This window comes from Oncorhynchus gorbuscha, linkage group LG08 (genome assembly GCF_021184085.1).
Source record: "Oncorhynchus gorbuscha isolate QuinsamMale2020 ecotype Even-year linkage group LG08, OgorEven_v1.0, whole genome shotgun sequence".
Classification (NCBI taxonomy): Eukaryota; Metazoa; Chordata; class Actinopteri; order Salmoniformes; family Salmonidae; genus Oncorhynchus; species Oncorhynchus gorbuscha.
The window spans coordinates 53,316,024-53,342,424 of NC_060180.1; the positions used below are offsets into that span (position 1 = coordinate 53,316,024).

Consider the following 26,401-nt stretch of genomic DNA (forward strand, 5'->3'; position numbering starts at 1 on the left):
GGGAGATAAACGGAGAGCGATCTTGATGGTATTGTTGAGGAAGGATGTAGTAAGCAGACAGCTTCTGCAAATTATTGTCAACTTTCTCAGCAGCCCTCAAATGAGCCAACCAATGAAATGATTCCATGTGAGTGTGGGTACACTCAGGGTACACTCAGTAGTTTGGCATGTTTCAGAGTGTCAACACCTCTCCCTGACAGCAGAGTAAATTAGAAAAACAGATGTACAGACTGACAGGGGAAAGGATTTCTTTAATAGATTTTCTGACAGACATTCAGCATCTCACACTGAAAAGGTTTTACTGAAACAATTTCAAACTGTTAATTGTATAAGGCAAGCATGGAGGGGTGGGTGTTGTGAGCAAGGTCTCATTTCAGTAACAAAACCACTTGGTAGTGTTCGACGGTTCATTCATCAAGTATCATACGCTTACAGATCCTCAAGGACTTTACAGTCCAAGCCTTTCATCTGAGGTCTGTGGAATATGTTTCAAAAGTGCAAAAGAAAAGAAAAATCATGATTTTTTGAAGTGTGTTTTTTTTTGTGCCGGGGTCGTAATCACTAAGCACTAAAACAGGGAGGGACTATCCAAACGTGTCCAATAAGGCAGGGTTTCCCAGGACCGAGTTTGGGAAACCCTGCAATAATGAACGCTTGTTTTTTATTTTCCTTTAAATTGATTTGCTACCTTGTGCATTAATGAATACGACCCAGGTGTCTCCATCTCTCTCCAGAATCTAGTTATTTATTTCAGCAGTTTGTTGGCAGTGGCAGCCATAGAGGAGGACATGGAGGTCATGGTCACGGTGGGGATTGTGATGTCCTTGAAGATGGGCTGATTGTTGCCGGCATAGGAAGGCTTGTTCTGGTTCAGCGTCTCGATGATCATCTGCTTCATTTCTCGGCTAGCGTCCCCTCTCACCGCTAGTAAGGCCACGATGTGCTCTTCCCTATGGGAACAGAGGACAGACACCTTTTTACTGAAGGACAATCAATTAAGCCTACAACGGTAAAATCAATGGACATCACATAACAATTTGAGTAGATACACTATATATACACAAGTATGTGCTATGTGGACACCTTCAAATTAGTGGATTAGGCTATTTCAGCCACACCTGTTGCTGACAGGTGTATAAAATAGAGCACACAGCCATGCAATCTCTGTAGACAAACATTGGCAGTAGAATGGCCTTACTGAAGAGCTCAGTGACTTTCAACATGGAATTTCTGCCCTGCTAGAGATGCCCTGGTCAACTGTAAGTGCTGTTATTGTGAGGTGCAAATGTGTAGGAGCAACAACGGCTTAGCCGTGAAGTGGTAAGCCACACAGAATGGGACCGCCAAGTGCTGTATGAGCATAAAAATCATCAGTCCTCGGTTGCAACACTCACTACAGAGTTCCAAACTGCCTCTGGAAGCAATGTCAGGACATGAACTGTTCGTCGGGAGCTTCATGAAATAGGTTTCTATGGTTAAGCAGCCTCACACAAGCCTAAGACCACCATGCATGATGCCAACCGTTAGCTGGAGTGGTGTAAAGCTCGCTGCCATTGGACTCTGGAGCCATGGAAACGCGTTCTCTGGAGTGTTGAATCATGCATATCTATCTGGTAGTCCGACGGACTTATCTGGGTTTGGCGGATGCCAGGAGAAAGCTACCTGCCCCAATGCATATTGCCAACTGTCAAGTTTGGTGGAGGAGGAATAATGGTCTAGGGCTATTTTTCGTGGTTCGGCCCCTTAGTTCCAGTAAAAGGAAATCCTAAACGCTACAGCATACAATGATATTCTAGATGATTCTGTGCTTTCATCTTTGTGGCAACAGTTTGGGGAAGGCCCTTTCCTGTTTCAGCATGACAATGCTCCCATGCACAAAGCAAGGTCCACACAGAAATGGTTTGTTGAGATCGATTTGGAAGAACTTGACTGTACTGCACAGACCCCTGACCTCCACCCCATTGAACACCTTTGGGATGAATTGGAACACCGACTGCGAGCCAGGCCTAATCACCCAACATCAGCGCCCGACCACACTAATGCTCTTGTGGCTGAATGGAAGCAAGTCCCTGCAGAAATGTTACAACTTCAAGTGGAAAGCCTTCCCAGAAGAGTGGAGAGGCTGTTATAACAGCAAAGGGGGGGGGGGGGGCAACCTCATATTAATGTCCATGATTTTGGAATGAGATGTTTGACGAGCAGGTGTCCACATATACTTTTGGTTATGTAGTGTCTTATACAGTACATCTGAAGTAACTTCTCCTACAGCCAAGGTTATTCTATTGAAAACCATGATACCCCACTAACATTCATTCTCTGTGTAGCCTATGTGTTAAGTGGCGTATGATCTAACCTGATGTCAGGGTATTTGGACACCAGTGTGGAGACCTCCAGGTACAGCAGGGTGGGGTCTGTGAGTTTAAACACCTCAGCTATAGCAGCGATGGAATCGCACAGCCGATCAGTCTCCTCACCCTGGAGAACAGAGACAGAACAAACAAACTGTAAGAATCAGCAATAGTATCAGCGTATGGACTCAGAGAAAAGCAGTCTTCCTTACATCAAAAATGAATAATGAATCGTGACTAACTATTTGCTGAAAGACTAGATCAAGATGCATGTAGTTTCTACTGAGCATCTCATTGGAAAAGAGAACACTTCTGTAACAGGAAATAAACACTCACAGCAGTGAGTTTCCTGAAGAGGAACTTGAACTGCTCAGCCTCTTTAATCATCCTGTCCGCTCCCTCCCTCCTCTCATCTGCGTTCTTGAAGGTGATCCGTTTCTGCATCACTGCCTTGATGTACTCCACCACCACCCTGCGATGGGCCTCGCTGGTCATCTCCTAAACACATCACATACAACATACCCAGTCACACACACAGGATGACCACTATCAATTTGTACAAAATGTGTAGAGTTCTCCAGATCAATCAATTGTCCAAGCCTTTCATTTGATATGATTATATCAATTGATTGATTTCTCCATGTACCGTATTGAAAGGCTTCTTGATCTTGGCGAAGTCATTGAAGTAATCCTCGACGGTCACACAGATGGTGTCCACTGCATGGGTCCCCGTCAACCACTTCCGGGTCAGCAACTCACTGAGATGATGCTGTGGAGAGAAAAATCACCAATCAAATACAACAGAACCGTGTTCATGGCAACATTCTGTCAAATATTACACTAGAACCGTAACAAATGAGCTTAAAATATGTCCACAAACACTTCGTTCTAACCTCCAAATCCAGGAAAACTTCATCCAGTAGAAACTGGCATCCATCTTTGGCCACGTCGTTCAGGGTCCTCTCTATGGCAGCATCATTCTGGGTGGGCTCCGTAGATTTGAAGTATTTCTTCTTTAGACTGTTAATAGACTCCCTAGGAGCAGAGGTACGGTTAGATATACATTAGCAGCATTAGGTTAGAGAAGACATTCATATTTACAGGGAATTGTCAAATGGGAATCACTTGAATGTATGACAGTTGTTTATAATGGCGATCATGTATTGGACGTAGCACTGAGGAAGCTGCCGGTCTCTCAAGTGGTCCTCCTTGTAGGCGATCGCCTCTTCCCTGTATCTGAACAGCAATAGAAGACAATTGTAGAGATGTCATATATATAGCAATCCATCCCTGATAAAAAAAAATGTTTTATTACCTTTATTTAACTAGGCAAGTCAGTTAAGAACACATTCTTATTTTCAATGACGGCCTAGGAACAGTGGGTTAACTGCCTGTTCAGGGGCAGAACGACAGATTTGTACCTTGTCAGCTCGGGGATTTGAACATGCAAACTTTCGGTGACGAGTCGAACGCTCTAACCACTAGGCTACCCTGCCGCCCCATATTCTGTAACACACCTTTACTGCCATCAATGTAAATGACTAATCACTACATAATTATTAACACAACATTATGAAATCCATGTTACCTGATGAGGAATGAATTCATTTGTTTTAAACAGAGCTTCAGGACCTCCTCTTTGAAGGTCTCGTCGATCTGGGCTGCCACTTGGAGATTCTGCTCAAACATCTGATGAGGAGACAAAAACAACCATGTCAGATGATTGTCCCCCATCCAATAGACTTACAGTACACACTAGTGACTCACTGTAATTCTCAGATCCTAATTTTATCACATACACATTGTCTAGTATAGTAACGCTACTGTAGTAGCAACTAGTAACACTTAGTCCAGTGGGTTAAAGAGATTCTGGCTGATGCCAGGCTGGTGACTGGTTATACTTGGAAGACTATGGCGGGGAGGGTGGTCTGGTAGTATCCATCTTGATCCGCCTCTGGTTCTGTCTCTTTAAACCAGTCCTTCTTGTCTGTCTCCAGAGCCTTGCGAAGCCAGCCAGTGATGTTAGACTGTGGAAGGGTGCGAGAGAGAGTCAGCCAGAGCAATGTTACCTGTCTTTAATAATTCGTGAAACATTTCATTAGTGGCAGCTTCATCTTTGTTTACTGACGCAGAGAGAGAGAGTTGTATATCTGACAAGAGCCACCATAGAGTATGTCGCTGCTATCACAGAGTGTGTGTTGGCTGGACTCACAGTGAAGGTCTGGACGTATTTGCTGAGAAGCTCATCCACCACCTTCTGAGGCAGTAGAGGATCCATCAGGTGGATGTCATACTCTGTCACCAGATCTGGGTGACCCATCATCTCCACACTGGAACACATAAACACAGTAGGGTGCTAGAACATGGCAACACAGCCCAACCTGTAGTATATTGTCTGTGGGAATTAATACATTCAAATACATGACATATAACAGACAGCTACAGAGACACACCATGGCATGCTTGCGCACCTGCACACACGACAATGCTTGAATCCATATTATACACACAGATACCAATAAACATAGGCTTCTCACAAGCAGTCGCACGTAAACACACACACTCAGAAAATCATTGTGAATATAAGTGATCTATAATTCTACAGCCTCATCCAATCAGTGGTTGTGGTTTCCATGGTAGCTGTTGGCTGATGTTTGTGTCAGAATTGGATATAAGGCTAGTTCCTTATGTTTTGAATTAATCTTTCTCCGTTCAATCCTGTCGGTGCACGCAATGTGCAGTAGTATGTGCATTCATTGGATTATCCACAGCAATTTTGCTTAGATCGCATGCTATGCACACCCTCTCATGCCAAGGGACTGTTTAGCTTTAAATATTGCGTTAGTTGCTCTTTGCAGAGCTTACAAGTCCTTCCCATATATGGAGAGTACAAAAGTATTTCTGTGCCAATGTTCTTCCTACATCAATTTAATGATTTTGAGAAACACTCCACACACAAATGGGGAGAGGTTAAAGGGGTGGTTCACCCAAATTACATTGGTCTCCAAACCTTGTAAGCAGTCTATGGACAAGGCATGACAGCAATCTATGCTTTGGTTTTATTTCCCAGGAAATGTTTCCAAATGCTAATATTTTAGCATTTGAGGCACAAATCCCATTTAAGTCATGGTAACGATATTAGCATTATTCATCTGAAAATATCTAATATTAAATGCAAAGCTCAGCAAAGTCACTAAAAGATTAATATTTGGTATCATGACTTTAATGGGATTTGTGCCACAAATGCTAAAACGTTAGTATTTGGAAATAGTGTCAGGGAAACTACACACCAAAGCAAGGATTTCTGTCTTACCTTGTCAATAACTGCTTGCAGGGTAATTCAAATCCTGCATATTCCACTGAGCTATGATTGGACTGCTGCCCAGTTATCACTGATGCTACATGAGCCACAGAGAGAGCAGATTAGAGCCTGACCTGTATTCAAAAAGTGTCTCAAAGTAGGAGAGACACGATCTAGGCTCAGGTCCTCCATATCCATAGCCTAATCGTATTCAATATTATCTAAAAGACAAAACTGTTCCTATATCAGCCCTCCTACTTTTAGCATCTTTTGTGAATACGGGATGAGAAAGGATACCTTTTGTATGTGTTGAGGACCCAGGTGAGGAGGGACACGATCTCGTTGGCCTCCAGGTCTTCTGCAGCCAGCTCTTGCACCCGCATGGACACGGCGTTGTGGTACAGCTTTAAAAACCTGTCAAAGGTGTTGTAGTGTGGTGGGAAGCACTGCACCATCAGGTTCTTCACCACAATCAGGTCGTCCAGCACGTATTTCCTGGTGATCTCCAAGAGCCTCACCATCCACATCTTGTCTGCCTCTCGCGTCACCGACTGGCTGCCCTCGATGCGTGTGGTGACCGTGCCCTCCAGCACCTCAAACATCTTCTCCTTCCAGCTCTTGGGCCGACTTGGGGGGATAAAGCCCGTCTGCTTCTTGCGGTCCAGCATGCGCCGGTCAATCTTCTCCTCACGCTCAATGATGCGCACCACGGAAACCAGCATGGTGGGGTCGCGGCGCACCGTGCCCATGGCGCGCTGCAGCACCATCCACAGCTGCTTGGCCAGGTCGTCAGACAGGCCCTGCACCGCGCCAAAGTAGTTGCGGATCAGGTTCATGTCGTGAGTGTTTTTGCTGTCCATTCGGTACTGCTCATACATGAGGTCGTCCCGCGAGCATTCCAGATCCATGAGTTTACGGTGGGCCTCCAGCAGCTCAGCCTGCTCAATCAGCACCTGGGTGTCTGCCACTATCTCAGGCACTGCACAGAAGGGGAATGGTATACAGCAAGGTAGATAATTATTGGCACCCTTGATAAAGATGAGCAAAAAAGACTGTATAAAATAAATAATACAAGTACTGAGCTATATTGCATGCTCTAAAGAATGTGCTAATGATATTATACTAATAAAATTGCTCGGAGAAGGAGATTAAGTTGAACAAATAATTAAAAACATCTAAAAAGATAGGGGTCGAAATGATTGGCTTCCGTTTTCAGTACTCCAGCACCCTCCCTCCGTGAAGATGACAACACAGCCTTTTTCTAAAATATTTTATGAGATTGGAGTGGTTCAAGCACGGAGACAGATTTTGTGGCAAATTAACCATTTCTTTGTGGATTTGATGCGTGCCTGGGGTTGTCTTGCTGAAAGATCCACTTGCGGCCAAGTGTCAGCCTTCTGGCAGAGGCAACCAGGTTTTGGGCTAAAATGTCATGGTACATTTTATAGTTAATGATGCACCACCAAATGTTAACTGTAGGTATGAGGTACTTTTCTACACCAAACCCACCAATTGTGTGTATAGCTCTATTTTCATGTCATCTGACCATAGCACTGCCTAGAGTTTGTAAAACAGCATTGGCACTTGGATTGAATCCGGTGCTATGGTCAGATGGAATGGGTTTGGCCTTGAAAAACAGAAGCATATGCAGTAACGTACCTCATTCCTACGGTAAATTATGGTGGTGCATCTTCTTTGTTATTGGGATATTTTGCTTCCACTGGTCCTGGGGGTCAACGCCATCATGAACTTTACCAAGTACCAAACCTGGTTGCCTCTGCTAGGAGGCTGACACTTGGCCGCAACTGGATCTTCCAGCAAGACAATAACCCCGAGCACTAATCAGAATCCACAAAGAAATGGCCATCTCAGTCTCAGAACTTGAAACCCATTGAAAATCTGTGGTTTGAATTGAATTGAAGAGGGCAGTCCATAAGAGCAGACAAAGGATATCAAGGATCTGGAAAGACTCTATGGAAGAATGGTCCTCCCAATGTGTTCAATGGGAGGATGCTAGAATATTGAAAACAGGGGTTCCAATATATTTGGCCTCCATCTTTGAGATAGTTTTTATTACTTGTTAAACAAATGTTCTATAAGCAATTATATTCGTATAAAATAATTTTCCTTTTGTTTTTAGCCTACAATATAGCTCAGAATTTATATTCTTAATTTTTTACAGTATTCTTTGCTCATCTTTATCACGGTGCCAATAATTATGTACCTGACAGTATATTAATGCATTAATACTTTGTAACAGTACATTCTATGTACACAAATGCAAAGACTGACAACAATAACAGTTTTTCTTTGAGGCACATGTAGTAGTTGTGCAGCGTACCTGAGAAGATATTCTTTAAATTCTCGACAGCTGAGGCAAGCTGACTGTGCTGAACAACGGCATCTTTCACATCTTTGAGGTTCTCAATCGTGTTAATACTCTGCCTCCAGTCCTTACTGACGTCTGCCAGGGAGTTCTGTATGTCCTTGACATCCCGCAGGGCATTATGGAGCTGACTGAGCCCTGTGCGGACCCCGTCCAACTGGGACTGGATGGCAGCCTGGGGAGAGGGAAAGAGACCAGGTAAGGCGTTTCAGGCCTGAGCCATGTGTTTATATATATATATATATATATATAACGTTACAGCTCTCATGCAGACTAAATGTCTATGAACAATAGGGAAGTACAGAATGTATCTCATGTCTTCTTAGCGTCGTCATTTTCTACCTTCAGTCGGGCTTCTACTGAAGCTTTCTTGCGAGCTTCTCGCCGGCGGTACTGCTCTACTTTGTCCAACTGGTCCGAGCGCTGCAGCATCCCTGCCACCCTCTGCACCGCGGTAGCGACAGCCTCCCTGTTCGTCTCCTCCATGACAACAACGCCAAGCTGGGTCTGTCAAAGATCAAGATGCTCACGAAACTGAACGATACACGTTGTGATTACGACGAAAATGTTGCAAGGCACTATATCAGGTCGATTGCGTTATTAAACCATTAATACTGACAGTGCCTGTGTGAGGTGAGTGCCCATTGCATTGGGTAACGTTAACGTTTAGCTGCCTTGGCTAATGCTACTTGCTGGCATAATGTTAGCTAACTTACTACTACTATCTGGCATTTTACTGGAGTACAGTAGCTAGCTATGTTGACTGGAAAAGACTAACCATATAAGGACAAGCCTGACGACCAAACCGATCTTTAATTTATTTCATAAGCTATAAACATTTCGTTAGAGTCAATTTTAGGTTTTTGCTAGGCGGTTTAAGCGTCATCTGTGTGTTTAAAGTCTCTCCCATATTGACTTACTAGAAAGCAGCCCATGTTAATGGTATACTAGACAGCTAGCAGCCTAGTTTGGCGAGAGGAAGGACGCACACACAGCCCAATCAGTAAACACAACGCTAGTCCGTGTACAACACTCACTTGAAATGTAAAATTAACAAATCCAATATCTTACCAACTCTAATAATACGTTTGAATAGGTATAGGTAAACTGTCGTTCAAATTATCCCATTTCAATTCCAACACTGCTTCTCCTAGTTCAGTTCCTGGTTGACCTTTCTCGTGCGCCGCCCCAGTAGCAGCTGACACAGCACGCTTGAGAGCATCATGTGTTGCGCGACTTTGGAAAGAGTATGCAATTTCTCACAACTGTATTTTATTTTACCGTTGATTTCTATAAACAGGAGTCATTAGCTGCAACACAGTTTCTAAACCCAGAGGCATAACATCGCAAGACTTCCGGGAACGCTGGGAAACAGACCTGGTCGGGGTTTGGGGTATAAGAAGTCAATGAGATAAGTGAACAATTCTTCCTTAGTTGTTCATTTTTTCAAAATATTAATGCCCAATATAGATTCGAGACAAAGTCTTAGGTAGTTGAACTTGTTATAACTACAAGCTCGTCAGAGTGAGAAACTGATAAATTTACATTTTCGTCCAAAACAACTTTATATCGAAGGAGTGGCTTTGATTTTACGGTCTGCATATGCGCAGTTTGGGCGAGACGAGCGTTATGACTTCATCCGCATAGCCATGACATTGCGTGATCAGGGATTTCTATTGGAGAAGCAGTTTTAGCCAATCTTCATACTGGAACCTCTTTGGCTAAAATGTGTAGGAACGTAACAATTTGGTTTTAATTCCCCAACTGCCCTGAGCGCTAAATGTAGTGTTTATTTGAAAAATAAATCCTCATAAATATCATAGCTTTCTTTTTGTATGGAGATCTGTATCCAGCATTTTATTCATATTTTCAGTGTTCAAATAAATAAGATAATAATCTGCACTTGTTTTATGATTTTATTGTGCTAAATAACAAAACATGTTAAATGCCTATTGAATTCAATTGATATCTGAAACTTGTATGCCTGTAATCCTTTCTGTAAAATGTGCCTACAGTGCAACACGCAGGTTGTGTTATTTATTTATTGGTTCAATATATTACGATAAACCTTTTGTTTCTCTCCTGTTCAGTGTAAAGTACTTACAATAAATACACAATAAAAAGCATTACCAACAGTTGTTAAAAAAAGTCTGGAATTACATTATTTACATTTGCATAATAGTTTTAAATAAAGACAAATGCAAGCGAAAGAGCTCGGAAAGCTTTCTTTTTAAAAACTAACGGCATAAAATAATGCCGTAGAGACTGCTGCATGCAGCTATGGAATACATAATGGGACATGTCATAGTTTCAAATATTTTTTGATTTTAAAAGTATAATAACAAATTGAATTCATAAAATAGAGTTATAGTTTCTAACATTTCTTTTGAATGTACTAAAATATTACAAACATTGACAGATAATGTTACATTGGACCAGAAACTTAAATTAACAGTATTTCTGTGTAATACATTTTTACATTATTATGCTTATGTTTGTAAATGGCTGTTAGGTGAAGCTTTGTTTAATTTACATTTGTAACAATGTTTTATAAGACAAAAATGACAAACTCACTGTTAAAATAATACATTAATTCAACCTGTCATGAATAAAAACAATGAAGATGCAGTACCTCATTCATAAAAGGTTCATGACTCAATGGACATTGAAGCATCAATCACATTATAAATCAATGCAAAGAAATTAGTAGGATTTTTATGTTCATCTGAATAATCAATCAAAAACAAACTACATTACATGTTTTATTTATAATCCTTTGTTTAACTAGGCAAGTCAGTTAAGAACAAATTCTTATTTACAATGACAGCCTACCCCGGCCAAACCCTCCCCTAACCCGGACGACGCTGTGCCAATTGTGCGCCACCCTATGGGACTCTCAATCACAGCCGGTTGTGATACAGCCCGGGATCGAACCAAGGTCTGTAGTTATGCCTCTAGAACTGCGATGCAGTGCCATAGACAGCTGCGCAACTCAGGAGCCCCCAATTTAATTAATCAATGCATGTATTTTCTGTTCCATTTGCTGTAAAATGCATTGAATAGAAATACAGTTAATTTGACATGACGGGTGACATGGCTTGGCTTAAAAACGAGAAGTTATGAAATGTGTTAAAAAACAAATGTAGAACTCATGTGAATTGCAGTAGGTTCTGCATGTCATATTCGTGTCATATAAAAACATCTCTCCATTGCTTCCATATCTTTCTGCTTTGTAACACTGTTGATTACCTGAGTTGAGTATAAACCCACCCTGCTATTTTAAGAATCAATACAATAAAGAAGCAAGGTGGAGTCCAGGTGGTTTTTAAGATTGTCCCTTGAGCTCATTGCATGTAGATATATGGGTTTGGTTTGTATACAATAGCATTCATTGACGAGTTGGGAATCATATTTCTCTGCATGGGTATTTGGCTAATGTCATGGCCACTGTCAGACCATGGAGGTGAGTCCATGGGTTCCTTCTTTATAGCGTGGACCAGGTGATTCCTGAACTCGTAGTTCAGTTTGTTGTCTTGCTCCATGTAGCCATATACACTGATGTCCATACAGTTTTCTCCCTGACTGCTACACAGAGAGTCTGAGTGTGGTATCCTGTGATCCTTCTGAGCCCTGTTCCCCACTGTATATAAGTATTTATGGTGTCCATTGAGCATTGGGCTCATGTTGGTCTTGTTCTTTTGGCAGGTGGTGTATTGTTCATAGTAGTCAGCCTCTGACTTCACCTGTGGTTCTTCTGAGTAGCCCATGTAGCGCTTTTCGTTCCCCACCCAGGCTCTATTTTGGGGCAAGCCGTAGATATTGCAAACGTTTTCTGAGTCAGAGTCCTGCTCTGTTTTTATGGCCGTCTCAGGCAACACCATGCCATTGTAACAGTCAAGATGGCCGCCCATGTACCTGTTGTCTGTCTTCATGCCATCTTCGCAGTAGCTCTCCACCTCAGTCCTGTGGAGGCCTCCGTATAGCTTGTTCTGAGATGCGTCCTGTCTGTTACCGTGATATCCTGGAGATATCCTGTAGGATCTAGTCTTCCACAGGTGATTGTACTTGCTTTGTCTGCCTGGTGTGTAGGTGCCGCTGGGGCCCTTTCGCATGGCGGACCCTGTGCGGATGTCCCATGGATGATCCATGCTCTGAGGTTTGGGCCCACCACTCATGGAGGATAGGCAGAAGTTCAGGGGCTCCTCCTGGGTGTAGTAGCTGTCGTTCTTGTACCTGGTGCCGTCTTTGGAGAGGGGTGTCCATGGGGTGTAGTGGCAGGGTTCTCTGGTAGTGCTGCTGGACCAATTCAGAAACAGTAAGTCACTGCTGTCATATGAGCCTCTGGAGGAACAATGCCTCTTGTCACTGGGAACCGTGACAAAATGTATAAATGGTCATATATGCATTATATAATCTGCTAGTTGTGTACAGTATGACGTACTAATTTGACCAAATTCAGCATACCCAGTGATTTGATTCTGAAATTGATGGTGTAATAAACATGTCTTGAATTGTAAATTGCTAGTAAACAAAATTATGTCCATGCCTCGCTCCTTTATCAAGTTTATTTAAAACATTATATAGACCAGCGTTTCCCAAACTTAGTCCTTGGTACCCCAAGGGGTGCACGTTTTGGGTTTCGCCCTAACACTACACAGCTGATTCAAATGATCAATGCTTGAAGATTAGTTGATTAATTGAATCGGCTGTGTAGTGCTAGGGCAAAAACCAAAAGGTGCACCCGTTGGGGTCCCGAGGACCGAGTTTGGAAAACCCTGATATAGACACACATTATTTGAGGAAGAGTTCTCACTGCTCAGCTCTCCCCATGCACACCACTCCCACAGTGCTTACCTGTGCTTATCCAGTGTGGTGATGACGGGGCCCTTGTTCTTGCTCCTGGCCGTCATGTTCTTCATATTCAGCTCTGTGATGGAGGGTATCATGAGGGGAACGGCCACACAGAACAGGGCCAGCTGGGGGGGCAGCAGTGCCCCGGACTCTGTCTTCTTCTTCTGGCCCTGTAGGAACTTCAGGCTGCCCTGGAACTGCATGCTCTGCCAAAACATCCATCAATCAATCAAAGTTATCTGTAAAACACTTTTTACATGAACAGATATCTTGAAAGTGTCGGTGCTTTACAGTAACAGTAGCCTTGCCTCGACACCCAAAGAGCAGGTGCACATATATAACTCCCACAAAACATAACCGACTTCATACTGTGTTGAGCACAATGGTAAATGACGATATATTCAGTTATGTAGTGCACCTGCTCTTTGGGGTCCGAGGCAAGGTTAGTGTTACTGTAAAGCACCGACACATTCAAGATATCTCCCACAAAAAAGAACTGACTTTATACTGTATTGAGCACAGTGGTAAATGATGATTGTAAGAGTTGATATTGTCAGATACTTGTGTGAGCCGCGATACTCACCAGAAAGCCTGAGGTGCTGTCCAATAAGCAGCGGACCCGGGCGATGAAACAGCGAGTCAGGAAAGAGGTGAGCTCTAGAGGAACACCGTCAGGCTCCAGGGCGTTAAAGAGACTGCTCATCACAAAGTCATCATCTACAGGACAGCCACAGCATTTCTGTTAGTACAACCTATGTAACAAATACAATCCATTATATTTGTTTTGGTCTTCTAACCACCAATATTACTGTGAGAGGTTTTAGGATAGTATTACAAAGTACAAATTAAATACAGTATCCTTTCTTTCTGTCTGTGTCTTGTATACAATAACTAATGTACTAACCCTTGTGTCCCTCTTCAAAATGGTAATACATGGAAACTAATCTAAATGACAAGTTGCATGTGAAGATGAGGGGCTTTCCTGCAGTGTTTATCGGCTCCACAGAGTGACAGAGGTTATTATCTACACACCAGTTACTGTGGCCGAGTGCTGGTCCAGGGAGGCCCCCTGGGGCCCGGGGTTCATGGCCCAGTGGAGCTGTCTTCTGAACTCCTGCCGCTCCTCCACATGTATATAATCAAATACATTCTGATGCATCACATCCGTCTATGTGAGGGGATGAGAAGGGGGAACAAGTCACCAAACAACCAATTAACCCCCACATTAGGACTGTCGATTGTGTTTGGCCAACACAGTGACCTCCCCACTTAACCTGTGTCACGGTCGAGTGAAGCGAGTCTATGGTTACACGCCATGGTGGTATCTGGACAGACACCGTAAGTGTCAGCCTGCCGTGAGCCCACTGAGAACTTAACGCTTCTGTTTTTCTGTTTACCCCCACTGACCAGGAGGGAGCCTCCGGAGGGCCTTCTGTGACTGACAGAGTTCACTCGGCATTCCTCTCCACCAGTTAGATCTACACGGGAGATCTGGGTTCTGTACACGTTTTCCATCTTTTTTAAAATCTTTTTTTTTGTAACAGAAAGGCTTAAAACTGGAGAAGAATAAAAAGTCTGAATGTATGAAGAGTTTAACTGTTGGATCATTACTGTGTGACGACCCTCCCACTCTGTCTGCCGTATTCTGTCTTTGTTCTTGTTTCCTTATTAGGATGCCGGTGGGCGGAGTTGAGAGGGTCGTCAGCTACATGGGAAACACCTGGGCCAGGTGTCTCCCAGGATAAATAGACCTCTTCCACATTCATGGAGGAGACTCTCTCCATGCAGACACCCGTTGTAGATTGTGTTGTGGTTCTTGGTGGCCTTTTGTTTGTTTGCTTTGGCACCTTTCATCACCCTGCATTATCACATTCATGCATGCAAAACACTCACTTACACTACTGATTACTGATTACACACACCATTGTATATTATACTTAGTTGCTTTAGTTAATAAATACATATTTTTCTACTCCTTATCTCCACGTTGTCTCCCTTTGTTACGGGCTTTGAGCCGGTTCGTGACAACTGAGTGCATCCAGGAATATCAAACTGCTTTGTTTGACTGTTTGCCAGTCAAAGATCTATAAATAGTAACTTAAATCAGTAAAACTGAGAAGTAGATAGTAAAAATGTTGAGTAATTACTAATGACTTCTCTACAATTTGTAACACGGAGGGGTAATTGGTGACAACAGTTGTATCAGTGAGTCATGAGTTATGACTCCCTACAGTTTGCATTTATAACATGCAGTCTCCTCGGTCGGTGGGATAGTGGGAAGCCCTCCTCGCTGCCTTGTTTGTGCTTTGCGTGACACCAGAGCTGCTTACATGAGGACAGATGCAACGCTACCCTGATGAAATCCCAACCCACACTCGTAACTCCTCTTGTTTTTTTCATCTCCATCTGTACCCACTGTTCATAAAACGACAGGCTCCCAACTACAGTATTCAACCGTCCCAAATATATCTGCTTCTGTTGCACGCAATGCTTGCCTTCTGAAACGCCACTATTGTTGAACACACCATCTCAATTCCCATCAGAGAAGCGATCAACAGTCTCTTTTGTCTCCTTCCCATGTTAAAACCCAATGTTTAATGTGGCCCAATAGAAAGCTATTCACTCAAAAAGGACAGTTACAAATGTGTGAAGTAAACAAAGTAAGCTCTGTTTCCTTACAACTCATATTATCATTAAAATCCTATGAATTACACAACTGGCTATTTTCAACTATTGACATGGTTGGTCATCTGTTTTATACAACCATATTTAGATTTCTGTTTTGTTTAGTTTATGACTAAAAGGGCATGGTTTTGCATTAAAAAACAATGTATACATTTTGTTGCATTTTTTATTGTTGGTGGTTTTACTTTAAACCCGTTTTAAAATGCTGTACAATTTTTCCTCAGAATGTAATTTTTTATTAAAGGCTTGTAAAATGGTACTGTATTTCAACTAATTTACTTTAATTATTTATCTTTTCCCCTCAATAATTAGGACCATTTTGATGAGTAATAATACACAATTTGAGAATACAAAGTGTCGTGGTTATAACATACCTGATGAAAGCCCATGTAGTCAACAATGGAGGTGGAGACGTAGAATATCAACCCATCTGTGCCCACCACCAAGGCAAAACCAGTCAAGGACTAGGAGACAAGAGACATGGATACATCTTTATACACGGAAACAGCATAGGGTCGTTCCATTTGATTTGAATAACTTTTTGACCCGCCCCTTTTGATTTGAACGAAAATGTCTACACATATTTGCTCATGGTAGAAGTGATCAGAAAGTAACTTCTTTGACCTGAATTCCAAAACATTTAGGAGATAGACGTAATCAAAGTTGATCCATTTTGCATACCCCACCCTACTATGAGACATCCCCGTCTTAATCACTGGAAAAAATAAACGGTTAAGTTTGATATCATTTAAAAGCTTACAAACAGGGTTGCCAAACCATTTTATAATTTCTTGCAAAAAAAATAATAAATTATGCCATTATCTAAAAACATGTTTTTAAAAAAGAGGGTAGTCGATAAGCACAGATGAAGGATATCAAGGATCTGGAAAGATTATGTATGGAGGAATGGTCTAAGATCCCTCCCTCCCAGTGTGTTCTCCAATCTCATAAAACATTTTAGAAAAAGGCTCAGGGCCATTATCCTCGCAAGGTGAGGTATTGACAGGTTTTGAATAAAAGGGGTGCCAATAATATTATACACCTATTGTTGAAGAATGTATTTTATTACTAGATTGTATTTTATTACTTGTTAAATAAAACTTTCTCTTAGCAATTGTATTGTAATTTTCAAATACTTTTTCCATTTATACAGTCTTTTTTGCATTTCTTTATCAAGGGTTACAATCATTTTGGACTAAATTAAACTTTGTGGATTTTTTTCATTCAAGCTTTTATTTGCCATTTTGCACTCCTTAATTTTAAAGAAATAACACAATCATAGCATGGTAGACTGCTTTCGCCAAGACTGATGACCCAGTCATTGCCGTTTCCCTGCCCCATCAGTGCTCTTTCATCTCATCGCTTATCAGTGCTCTCTTGGGAGGACAAACCACAGCCTGACCCTTCTGCTCCACTCTGTCTCACCTCCAGTAAGAGGTCACTCTCTACCACGCTGATGCTGGTCCCCGGGGTTCCAATGGGCAGGCTCTCTTTCCTGGTATCCTGGTGGTTCAAAGGCGGCTTCATGATGTGCTTTCTGCATGGCTTCTCCTGGATGGCTGGATAAGAGGAAAAAGGACAAAACCTTCTCAGTGAGGGGACTAACAGGTTTTTTAGATGTATGATGAGTAATCAGTCGATTAGGGTCCACAATAATAATACAAATTCTCACAGTTTGTCTCATACTATGCACACTAACATGAACTCATTACTCATTACATGCCACAACATGTCCGAGAGCGCTCTCTCTTTCTCCTACACACAGAGAGCGAGAGGGATAGAGAGAGAGACAAACGGTGTTGTACACCAACCTGGACTCACAGGTAGACGTTGCATAGTAAATCTGGGACACTCAAATTAGTATATGTTACATATGGTATGTATTAATTTGTACTTGTCATCTATTTCGTATGGTATGTTACGAACTGCAATTCATACAATATGACACAAATTAACAATAGGTATGATATGTTAAGAATTTCTTTTTTTTATGGCTAATGTTAGCTAGGTAGCTAGGTGGCTAATGTTAGCTAGACTAGGGGTTACGGTTAGAGTTAAGGTTAGGGTTATGAGTTAGGTTAAAAGGTTCATTAATGTTAGGGTTAGGGGAAGGGTTAGCTCAAATGGAAAGTAGTTGCAAAGTATCTAAAAAGTAGTAAGTAGTTGCAAAGTTGCTGATTAACTAAAATGCTACATTTTCCATGATGAGATTTGAACATGACACCTTTGGGTTGTTAGACGTTCGCGTTATACGCCCACCCTCCTTTTGCTTTTGCCTTAAATAACCTTCTGTCTAATGTAACTATACCAAACGTAACATATCATACTCATTGGAGTTTCCTGTATTTTTAATTTACTATGTTACGTCTAGTCTATGAGACCAGCATGTGTACACACACATGCTGTGGTGATATGTTCCTAAAGGGCTCATATTTTCAGTTTATGAAGCATATCCCTTTTTTTATAGTATTTCCAATCTACCTTTTTCTTCAAGCTATTATTAAATGGTATAGACCCTACATTCTGTGTCTGGAGAGAGGCAGTGTTTACACTCATCTCCCTGGGAACCACAGACGAAAGAGAGACAGTACAGTACTAGGCTGCCCCTAATCCACTGCTTCCCTGTGCTGTGGTATCACCTGGTTGGCCAGGGAGGGAGAGCACGGAGTAGAAGGGACTGTGCCCGGTCCCTGATGTCTGACAGCCTTTGCGTGTTCACAGCACAAATTATATTCACCAGTGGCTTCCTGGCCACCCCCTACATGACTAAACAAGGAAATCCATGTCATGATCACCAGAGGGAAGCAGGAATGGAGAAAGAGAGAGAGGGAGTAGGAGTTGGCTGGCTGAGGCGACACTGTCACGCAACTAAACCATCTGTCAATCTCCTCCATATCCCTAACAGTGGGCTGGCGTCTGCTCAATCCATTGCGTGCAGGATTGCAAGCTACATTAGCCTGTAAAGAATTTCATAATAACAGCTGTTACATATTGATGACTGCTGGCCAACACAGAATTCTCTTCCTGAACATTAGGCCCACAATGCAATTGAAACAATATACATAGTAGATGGCATAAATAATACATACAGTACATCTGCATAGTATTACATACAAACATAGATTGTCAAGGTAATAACTATGACTGTGTGATATCCATGGCACTATTACCAATAGAATTGTACAAAAATTATGTCCTTATGTTGATATACCTTATTGCATCAACCTTCTTTACTGAATGCCATGACAACTGCATTGGTAACAGCATGGATAACATGGAAATGCACTTTTAGGAGTGAGTTCATGAAGAGACCCACAAACACACACGCAAGCACACACAGACATGAGCACACACACACGCACGGTGGCAGGCACACACAATGAATGCATAGCTGTAGTAAAAGACCTCCGGGGGTGGTATGAAAAAAAACTGAAACAGTAGTAAAAGCAATCAAGCTTTTGAAAATCGTGCCAACAACTCCTCTTGTGGTCACGCACTTCCAGCCATTCCCTACAGGTCAGAAACAGCCAGCAAATCATTTTCTGGGGATTACTATTGACAACTTGGTATTTTTAATAGAAAGCACATCCAATATCACTCCCAATGTACTATATGTTGAGGCTCACACATACAACAAAGACGTCACAACTGCTGTAAGGGCTATTATGAAGGGAACGTACATGTTTGCCCTACCTAAGATAATTATAACAGTACAAAGCATCTGAGCCTCAACTGGGAGAACCAGTGAATGTAAGAGTATGTCCAGTTCGATTATAAGTGGTTGGACATTTCCAAATTTAGAAAACTGGTTGACAGTTTGACCATAAGAACACAATAGGGAGAAGTGCCTTTGTTATAGTCAATGATACTGGTATGCTTCAGTCACAGTGGATCCAGTGAAATGTAAAAAAGCTTCCTTTAATTGACTTGCCCGAAAATAAACTAAATGAGTCCTGCTTGATCATCCTTGAGATGTTTCTTCAACTTGATTGGAGTCCACCTGGGGTAAATTCAATTGATTGGACATGATTTGTCACATTGATTGGTCATGTCCGGTCACAACTTGCAATCAGGCTGGGCTACCGACGTTAATGCTAATCTGAAGATGATGCTGGCTAAAGCTAAAAATGGCGAGTGTAGAGAGTATAGAGATATTGTTATCCACGTCGGCACCAACAATGTTAGGATGAAACAGTCAGAGGTCACCAAGCGCAACATAGCTTCAGCGTGTAAATCAGCTAGAAAGATGTGGCGGCATTGAGTAATTGTCTCTGGCCCCCTCCCAGTTAGGGGGAGTGATGAGCTCTACAGCAGAGTCTCACAAATCAATCGCTGGTTGAAAATGTCATGTTTTGTCATTTATTATCATGTCTTGTCCCTGTGCTCCCCATTCTATTCGTTTCCCTCTGCTGGTCTTATTAGGTTCTTTCCCTCTTTCTATCCCTCTCTCTCCCCCTCCCTCTCTCACTCTCTCGCTCTCTCTTCTCTCTATCGTTCCGTTCCTGCTCCCAGCTGTTCCTATTCCCCTAATCATCATTTAGCCTTCCCACACCTGTTCCCGATCCTTTTCCCTGATTAGAGTCCCTATTTCTCTCCTTGTTATTCGTTTCTGCCCTGTCGGTTCCTTGTCTAGAATTCACCGTGCTGTGTTTGTGTATCGCCCTGTCGTGTCGTGTTTTCCTCAGATGCTGCGTGGTGAGCAGGTGTCTGAGTCTGTCTGGTTCAAGTGCCTTCCCGAGGCAACCTGCTGTTCACCTGCTGTTCAAGATCGAGTCTCCAGTTTGTCCTCGTCATTTCGAGTGAAAGTTGTGTTTTTTTGATTGTATTTACTTTACTGGATTAAAGACTCTGTTTTCGCCAAGTCGCTTTTGGGTCCTCTTTCACCTGCATGACAGAAGGAACCGACCAAGGAATGGACCCAGCGACTTCAGACGCTCGTTACACTGCCGTCGAGATCCAAGGAGCCATGCTCGGCAGACACGAGCAGGAATTGTCTGCTGCTCGCCATGCCGTGGAGAACCTGGCCGCTCAGGTTTCCGACCTCTCTGGACAGTTCCAGAGTCTTCGTCTCGTGCCACCTGTTACTTCCTGACCTGCCGAGCCTCCAGAACCTAGGGTTAATAACCCACCTTGCTACTCCGGGCAGCCCACTGAGTGCCGCTCCTTTCTCACGCAGTGTGAGATTGTGTTCTCTCTCCAACCCAACACATACTCTAGAGAGAGAGCTCGGGTTGCTTACGTCATTTCACTCCTTACTGGCCGGGCTCGAGAATGGGGCACAGCTATCTGGGAGGCAAGGGCTGATTGCTCTAACAAGTACCAGAACTTTAAAGAGGAGATGATTCGGGTTTTTGACCGTTCAGTTTTTGGTAGGAGGCTTCTAGGGCCCTGGCTTCCCTATGCCAAGGTGAACGGTCCATAACGGATTATTCTATTGAGTTTCGCACTCTTGCTGCCTCTAGTGAGTGGAACGAGCCGGCGCTGCTCGCTCGTTTTCTGGAGGGACTCCACGCAGTGGTTAAGGATGAGATTCTCTCCCGGGAGGTTCCTTCAGATGTGGACTCTTTGATTGCTCTCGCCATCCGCATAGAACGACGGGTAGATCTTCGTCACCGGGCTCGTGGAAGAGAGCTCGCATCAACGGTGTTTCCCTGCTCCGCATCGCAACCATCTCCCTCCTCTGGCTCAGAGACTGAGCCCATGCAGCTGGGAGGGATTCGCATCTCGACTAAGGAGAGGGAACGGAGGATCACCAACCGCCTGTGCCTCTATTGCGGAGTTGCTGGACATTTTGTTAATTCATGTCCAGTAAAGCCAGAGCTCATCTGTAAGCGGAGGGCTACAGGTGAGCGCAACTACTCAAGTCTCTCCATCAAAATCCTGTACTACTTTGTCGGTCCATCTACGCTGGACCGGTTCGGGTGCTACATGTAGTGCCTTGATAGACTCTGGGGCTGAGGGTTGTTTCATGGACGAAGCATGGGTTCGGAAACATGACATTCCTTTCAGAGAGTTAGAGAAGCCTACGCCCATGTTCGCCTTAGATGGTAGTCATCTTCCCAGTATCAGATTTGAGACACTACCTTTAACCCTCACAGTATCTGGTAACCACAGTGAGACTATTTCTTTTTTGATTTTTCGTTCACCGTTTACACCTGTTGTTTTGGGTCATCCCTGGCTAGTATGTCATAATCCTTCTATTAATTGGTCTAGTAATTCTATCCTATCCTGGAACGTTTCTTGTCATGTGAAGTGTTTAATGTCTGCCATCCCTCCCGTTTCTTCTGTCCCTACTTCTCAGGAGGAACCTGGCGATTTGACAGGAGTGCCGGAGGAATATCATGATCTGCGCACGGTCTTCAGTCGGTCCCGAGCCAACTCCCTTCCTCCTCACCGGTCGTATGATTGTAGTATTGATCTCCTTCCGGGGACCACTCCTCCTCGGGGTAGACTATACTCTCTGTCGGCTCCCGAACGTAAGGCTCTCGAGGATTATTTGTCTGTGTCTCTTGACGCCGGTACCATAGTGCCTTCTTCCTCTCCGGCCGGGGCGGGGTTCTTTTTTGTTAAGAAGAAGGACGGTACTCTGCGCCCCTGCGTGGATTATCGAGGGCTGAATGACATAACGGTTAAGAATCGTTATCCGCTTCCCTTATGTCATCAGCCTTCGAGATTCTGCAGGGAGCCAGGTGCTTTACTAAGTTGGACCTTCGTAACGCTTACCATCTCGTGCGCATCAGAGAGGGGGACGAGTGGAAAACGGCGTTTAACACTCCGTTAGGGCATTTTGAGTACCGGGTTCTGCCGTTTGGTCTCGCCAATGCGCCAGCTGTTTTTCAGGCATTAGTTAATGATGTTCTGAGAGACATGCTGAACATCTTTGTTTTTGTCTATCTTGACGATATCCTGATTTTTTCTCCGTCACTCGAGATTCATGTTCAGCACGTTCGACGTGTTCTACAGCGCCTTTTAGAGAATTGTCTCTACGTAAAGGCTGAGAAGTGCTCTTTTCATGTCTCCTCCGTTACTTTTCTCGGTTCCGTTATTTCCGCTGAAGGCATTCAGATGGATTCCGCTAAGGTCCAAGCTGTCAGTGATTGGCCCGTTCCAAGGTCACGTGTCGAGTTGCAGCGCTTTTTAGGTTTCGCTAATTTCTATCGGCGTTTCATTCGTAATTTCGGTCAAGTTGCTGCCCCTCTCACAGCTCTTACTTCTGTCAAGACGTGTTTTAAGTGGTCCGGTTCCGCCCAGGGAGCTTTTGATCTTCTAAAAGAACGTTTTACGTCCGCTCCTATCCTCGTTACTCCTGACGTCACTAGACAATTCATTGTCGAGGTTGACGCTTCAGAGGTAGGCGTGGGAGCCATTCTATCCCAGCGCTTCCAGTCTGACGATAAGGTTCATCCTTGCGCTTATTTTTCTCATCGCCTGTCGCCATCTGAGCGCAACTATGATGTGGGTAACCGTGAACTGCTCGCCATCCGCTTAGCCCTAGGCGAATGGCGACAGTGGTTGGAGGGGGCGACCGTTCCTTTTGTCGTTTGGACAGACCATAAGAACCTTGAGTACATCCGTTCTGCCAAACGACTTAATGCCCGTCAAGCTCGTTGGCCGTTGTTTTTCGCTCGTTTCGAGTTTGTGATTTCTTACCGTCCGGGTAGCAAGAACACCAAGCCTGATGCCTTATCCCGTCTGTTTAGTTCTTCTGTGGCTTCTACTGATCCCGAGGGGATTCTTCCTTATGGGCGTGTTGTCGGGTTAACAGTCTGGGGAATTGAAAGACAGGTTAAGCAAGCACTCACGCACACTGCGTCGCCGCGCGCTTGTCCTAGTAAGCTCCTTTTCGTTCCTGTTTCCACTCGTCTGGCTGTTCTTCAGTGGGCTCACTCTGCCAAGTTAGCTGGTCATCCCGGTGTTCGAGGCACTCTTGCGTCTATTCGCCAGCGCTTTTGGTGGCCGACTCAGGAGCGTGACACGCGCCGTTTCGTGGCTGCTTGTTCGGACTGCGCGCAGACTAAGTCGGGTAACTCTCCTCCTGCCGGTCGTCTCAGACCGCTCCCCATTCCTTCTCGACCATGGTCTCACATCGCCCTAGACTTCATTACCGGTCTGCCTTTGTCTGCGGGGAAGACTGTGATTCTTACGGTTGTCGATAGGTTCTCTAAGGCGGCACATTTCATTCCCCTCGCTAAACTTCCTTCCGCTAAGGAGACGGCACAAATCATTATCGAGAATGTATTCAGAATTCATGGCCTCCCGTTAGACGCCGTTTCAGACAGAGGCCCGCAATTCACGTCACAGTTTTGGAGGGAGTTCTGTCGTTTGATTGGTGCGTCCGTCAGTCTCTCTTCCGGGTTTCATCCCCAGTCTAACGGTCAAGCAGAGAGGGCCAATCAGACGATTGGTCGCATACTACGCAGCCTTTCTTTCAGAAACCCTGCGTCTTGGGCAGAACAGCTCCCCTGGGCAGAATACGCTCACAATTCGCTTCCTTCGTCTGCTACCGGGTTATCTCCGTTTCAGAGTAGTCTGGGTTACCAGCCTCCTCTGTTCTCATCCCAGCTTGCCGAGTCCAGCGTTCCCTCCGCTCAAGCGTTTGTCCAACGTTGTGAGCGCACCTGGAGGAGGGTGAGGTCTGCACTTTGCCGTTACAGGGCACAGACTGTGAGAGCCGCCAATAAACGCAGGATTAAGAGTCCAAGGTATTGTTGCGGCCAGAGAGTGTGGCTTTCCACTCGCAACCTTCCTCTTACGACAGCTTCTCGTAAGTTGACTCCGCGGTTCATTGGTCCGTTCCGTGTCTCCCAGGTCGTCAATCCTGTCGCTGTGCGACTGCTTCTTCCGCGACATCTTCGTCGCGTCCATCCTGTCTTCCATGTCTCCTGTGTTAAGCCCTTTCTTCGCACCCCGTTCGTCTTCCCGCCCCCTCCCGTCCTTGTCGAGAGCGCACCTATTTACAAGGTACATAAGATCATGGACATGCGTTCTCGGGGACGGGGTCACCAATACTTAGTGGATTGGGAGGGTTACGGTCCTGAGGAGAGGAGTTGGGTTCCGTCTCGGGACGTGCTGGACCGTTCACTCATTGATGATTTCCTCCGTTGCCGCCAGGATTCCTCCTCGAGTGCGCCAGGAGGCGCTCGGTGAGTGGGGGGTACTGTCATGTTTTGTCATTTATTATCATGTCTTGTCCCTGTGCTCCCCATTCTATTCGTTTCCCTCTGCTGGTCTTATTAGGTTCTTTCCCTCTTTCTATCCCTCTCTCTCCCCCTCCCTCTCTCACTCTCTCGCTCTCTCTTCTCTCTATCGTTCCGTTCCTGCTCCCAGCTGTTCCTATTCCCCTAATCATCATTTAGCCTTCCCACACCTGTTCCCGATCCTTTTCCCTGATTAGAGTCCCTATTTCTCTCCTTGTTATTCGTTTCTGCCCTGTCGGTTCCTTGTCTAGAATTCACCGTGCTGTGTTTGTGTATCGCCCTGTCGTGTCGTGTTTTCCTCAGATGCTGCGTGGTGAGCAGGTGTCTGAGTCTGTCTGGTTCAAGTGCCTTCCCGAGGCAACCTGCTGTTCACCTGCTGTTCAAGATCGAGTCTCCAGTTTGTCCTCGTCATTTCGAGTGAAAGTTGTGTTTTTTTGATTGTATTTACTTTACTGGATTAAAGACTCTGTTTTCGCCAAGTTGCTTTTGGGTCCTCTTTCACCTGCATGACAGAAAACTGTTTTCTGCCCCTCCCAAAAGATAATTGGCCCTCTTGCTGGGACTCACCCAAAAACAGGACCAAGCCTGGCCTGCTGAGGAGTGACAGACTCCATCCTAGCTAGAGGGGTGCTCTCATCTTATCTACCAACCTAGACAGGGCTCTAACTCCTCTAGCTCCACAATGAAATAGGGTGCAGGCCAGGCAGCAAGCCTGCCAGTTTAGTGGAGTCTGCCACTAGCACAGTCAGTGTACTCAGCTCAGCTATCCCCATTGAGACCGTGCCTCGACCTAGGTTGGGCAAAACTAAACATGGCGGTGTTCGCCTTAGCAATCTCAATAGAATAAAGACCTCCTCCATTCCTGAAAGAGATCGTGATACCTCACTTTAAATGTATTTTTTTTTTTAACCTTTATTTAACTATGTTAAGAACAAATTCTTATTTTCAATGACAACCTAGGAACAGTGGGTTAACTGCCTATTCAGGGGCAGTACAACAGATTTGTACCTTGTCAGCTCTGGGATTTGAACTTGCAACATTTGGGTTACCAGTCCAATGCTCTAACCATTAGGCTACCCTGCTGCCCCAAAATAGGGCTACTTAATGTTAGATCCCTCACTTCAAAGGCAGTTATAGTCAATTAACTAAAAACTGATCATAATCTTGATGTGATTGGCCTGACTGAAACATGGCTTAAGCCTGATGAATTTACTGTGTTAAATGAGGCCTCACCTCCTGGTTATAGTAGTGACCATGTCCCCCGTGCATCCCGCAAAGGCGGAGGTGTTGCTAACATTTACGATAACAAAATTCCATTTACAACAACAACAAAAAATGACGTTTTCGTCTTTTGAGCTTCTAGTCATGAAATCTATGCAGCCTACTCAATCACTTTTAATAGCGACTGTTTACAGGCCACCTGGGCCATATACAGCGTTCCTCACTGAGTTTCCTGAATTCCTATCGGACATTGTAGTCATAGCAGATAATATTTAAAAAATGGTGATTTTAATATTCACATGGAAAAGTCCACAGATCCACTCCAAAAGGCTTTCGGAGCCATCATCGACTCAGTGGGTTTTGTCCAACATGTCTCTGGACCTACTCACTGTCACAGGCATACACCGGACCT

At 44.1% G+C, this 26,401-nt stretch overlaps 2 protein-coding genes across 4 annotated transcripts in view; both read right to left on the minus strand.

Annotated features, from left to right (window-relative positions):
• Positions 1-231: 231 nt before the first annotated feature.
• LOC124041814 (exocyst complex component 3-like) lies at positions 232-9,592 on the minus strand. 2 transcript variants are annotated; one of them, XM_046359864.1, is made up of 13 exons: positions 9,317-9,592; positions 8,378-8,542; positions 7,991-8,210; positions 5,947-6,628; positions 4,561-4,678; positions 4,250-4,375; positions 3,937-4,037; positions 3,474-3,584; positions 3,242-3,383; positions 2,995-3,117; positions 2,685-2,846; positions 2,354-2,475; positions 232-950 (listed from the first exon to the last, which is right to left on the minus strand). In XM_046359864.1, exons 2-13 carry the CDS (start codon positions 8,519-8,521, stop codon positions 746-748), a joined length of 2,256 nt encoding a protein of 751 aa, XP_046215820.1. In that variant the 5' UTR covers positions 8,522-8,542; positions 9,317-9,592; the 3' UTR covers positions 232-745. The 2 variants fall into 2 exon arrangements, with proteins under 2 accessions (XP_046215820.1, XP_046215819.1); XM_046359863.1 differs by lacking the exon at positions 9,317-9,592 and adding an exon at positions 9,107-9,273.
• Positions 9,593-10,900: 1,308 nt separating this feature from the next.
• Positions 10,901-26,401, minus strand: part of LOC124041815 — a 50,234-nt gene continuing 34,733 nt past the window's right edge. Inside the window, exons 4-9 of one of the 2 annotated variants that reach the window (XM_046359867.1) lie at positions 16,997-17,130; positions 15,946-16,035; positions 13,919-14,054; positions 13,470-13,603; positions 12,890-13,092; positions 10,901-12,328 (exon numbers count right to left, since the gene is read on the minus strand). In XM_046359867.1, the coding sequence (XP_046215823.1) occupies positions 11,380-12,328; positions 12,890-13,092; positions 13,470-13,603; positions 13,919-14,054; positions 15,946-16,035; positions 16,997-17,130 (1,646 nt within the window). In that variant the 3' untranslated portion in view covers positions 10,901-11,379. Of the gene's footprint in view, positions 12,332-12,889; positions 13,093-13,469; positions 13,604-13,918; positions 14,055-15,945; positions 16,036-16,996; positions 17,131-26,401 lie in introns of both variants that reach the window. The other variant, XM_046359865.1, reaches the window with a different exon arrangement.

What these genes read in the sequence shown, in the direction of transcription:
- LOC124041814 (XM_046359864.1), bottom strand. Translation starts at nt 8,521, where the DNA reads ATGGAGGAGACGAACAGGGAGGCTGTCGCTACCGCGGTGCAGAGGGTG. An exon ending in TTTAAAGAATATCTTCTCAG is followed by an intron (nt 6,629 to 7,990) that starts GTACGCTGCACA and finishes CCTTCTGTGCAG; the next exon opens with TGCCTGAGATAGTGGCAGAC. An exon ending in TCAAGAAGCCTTTCAATACG is followed by an intron (nt 2,847 to 2,994) that starts GTACATGGAGAA and finishes TGATGTGTTTAG; the next exon opens with GAGATGACCAGCGAGGCCCA.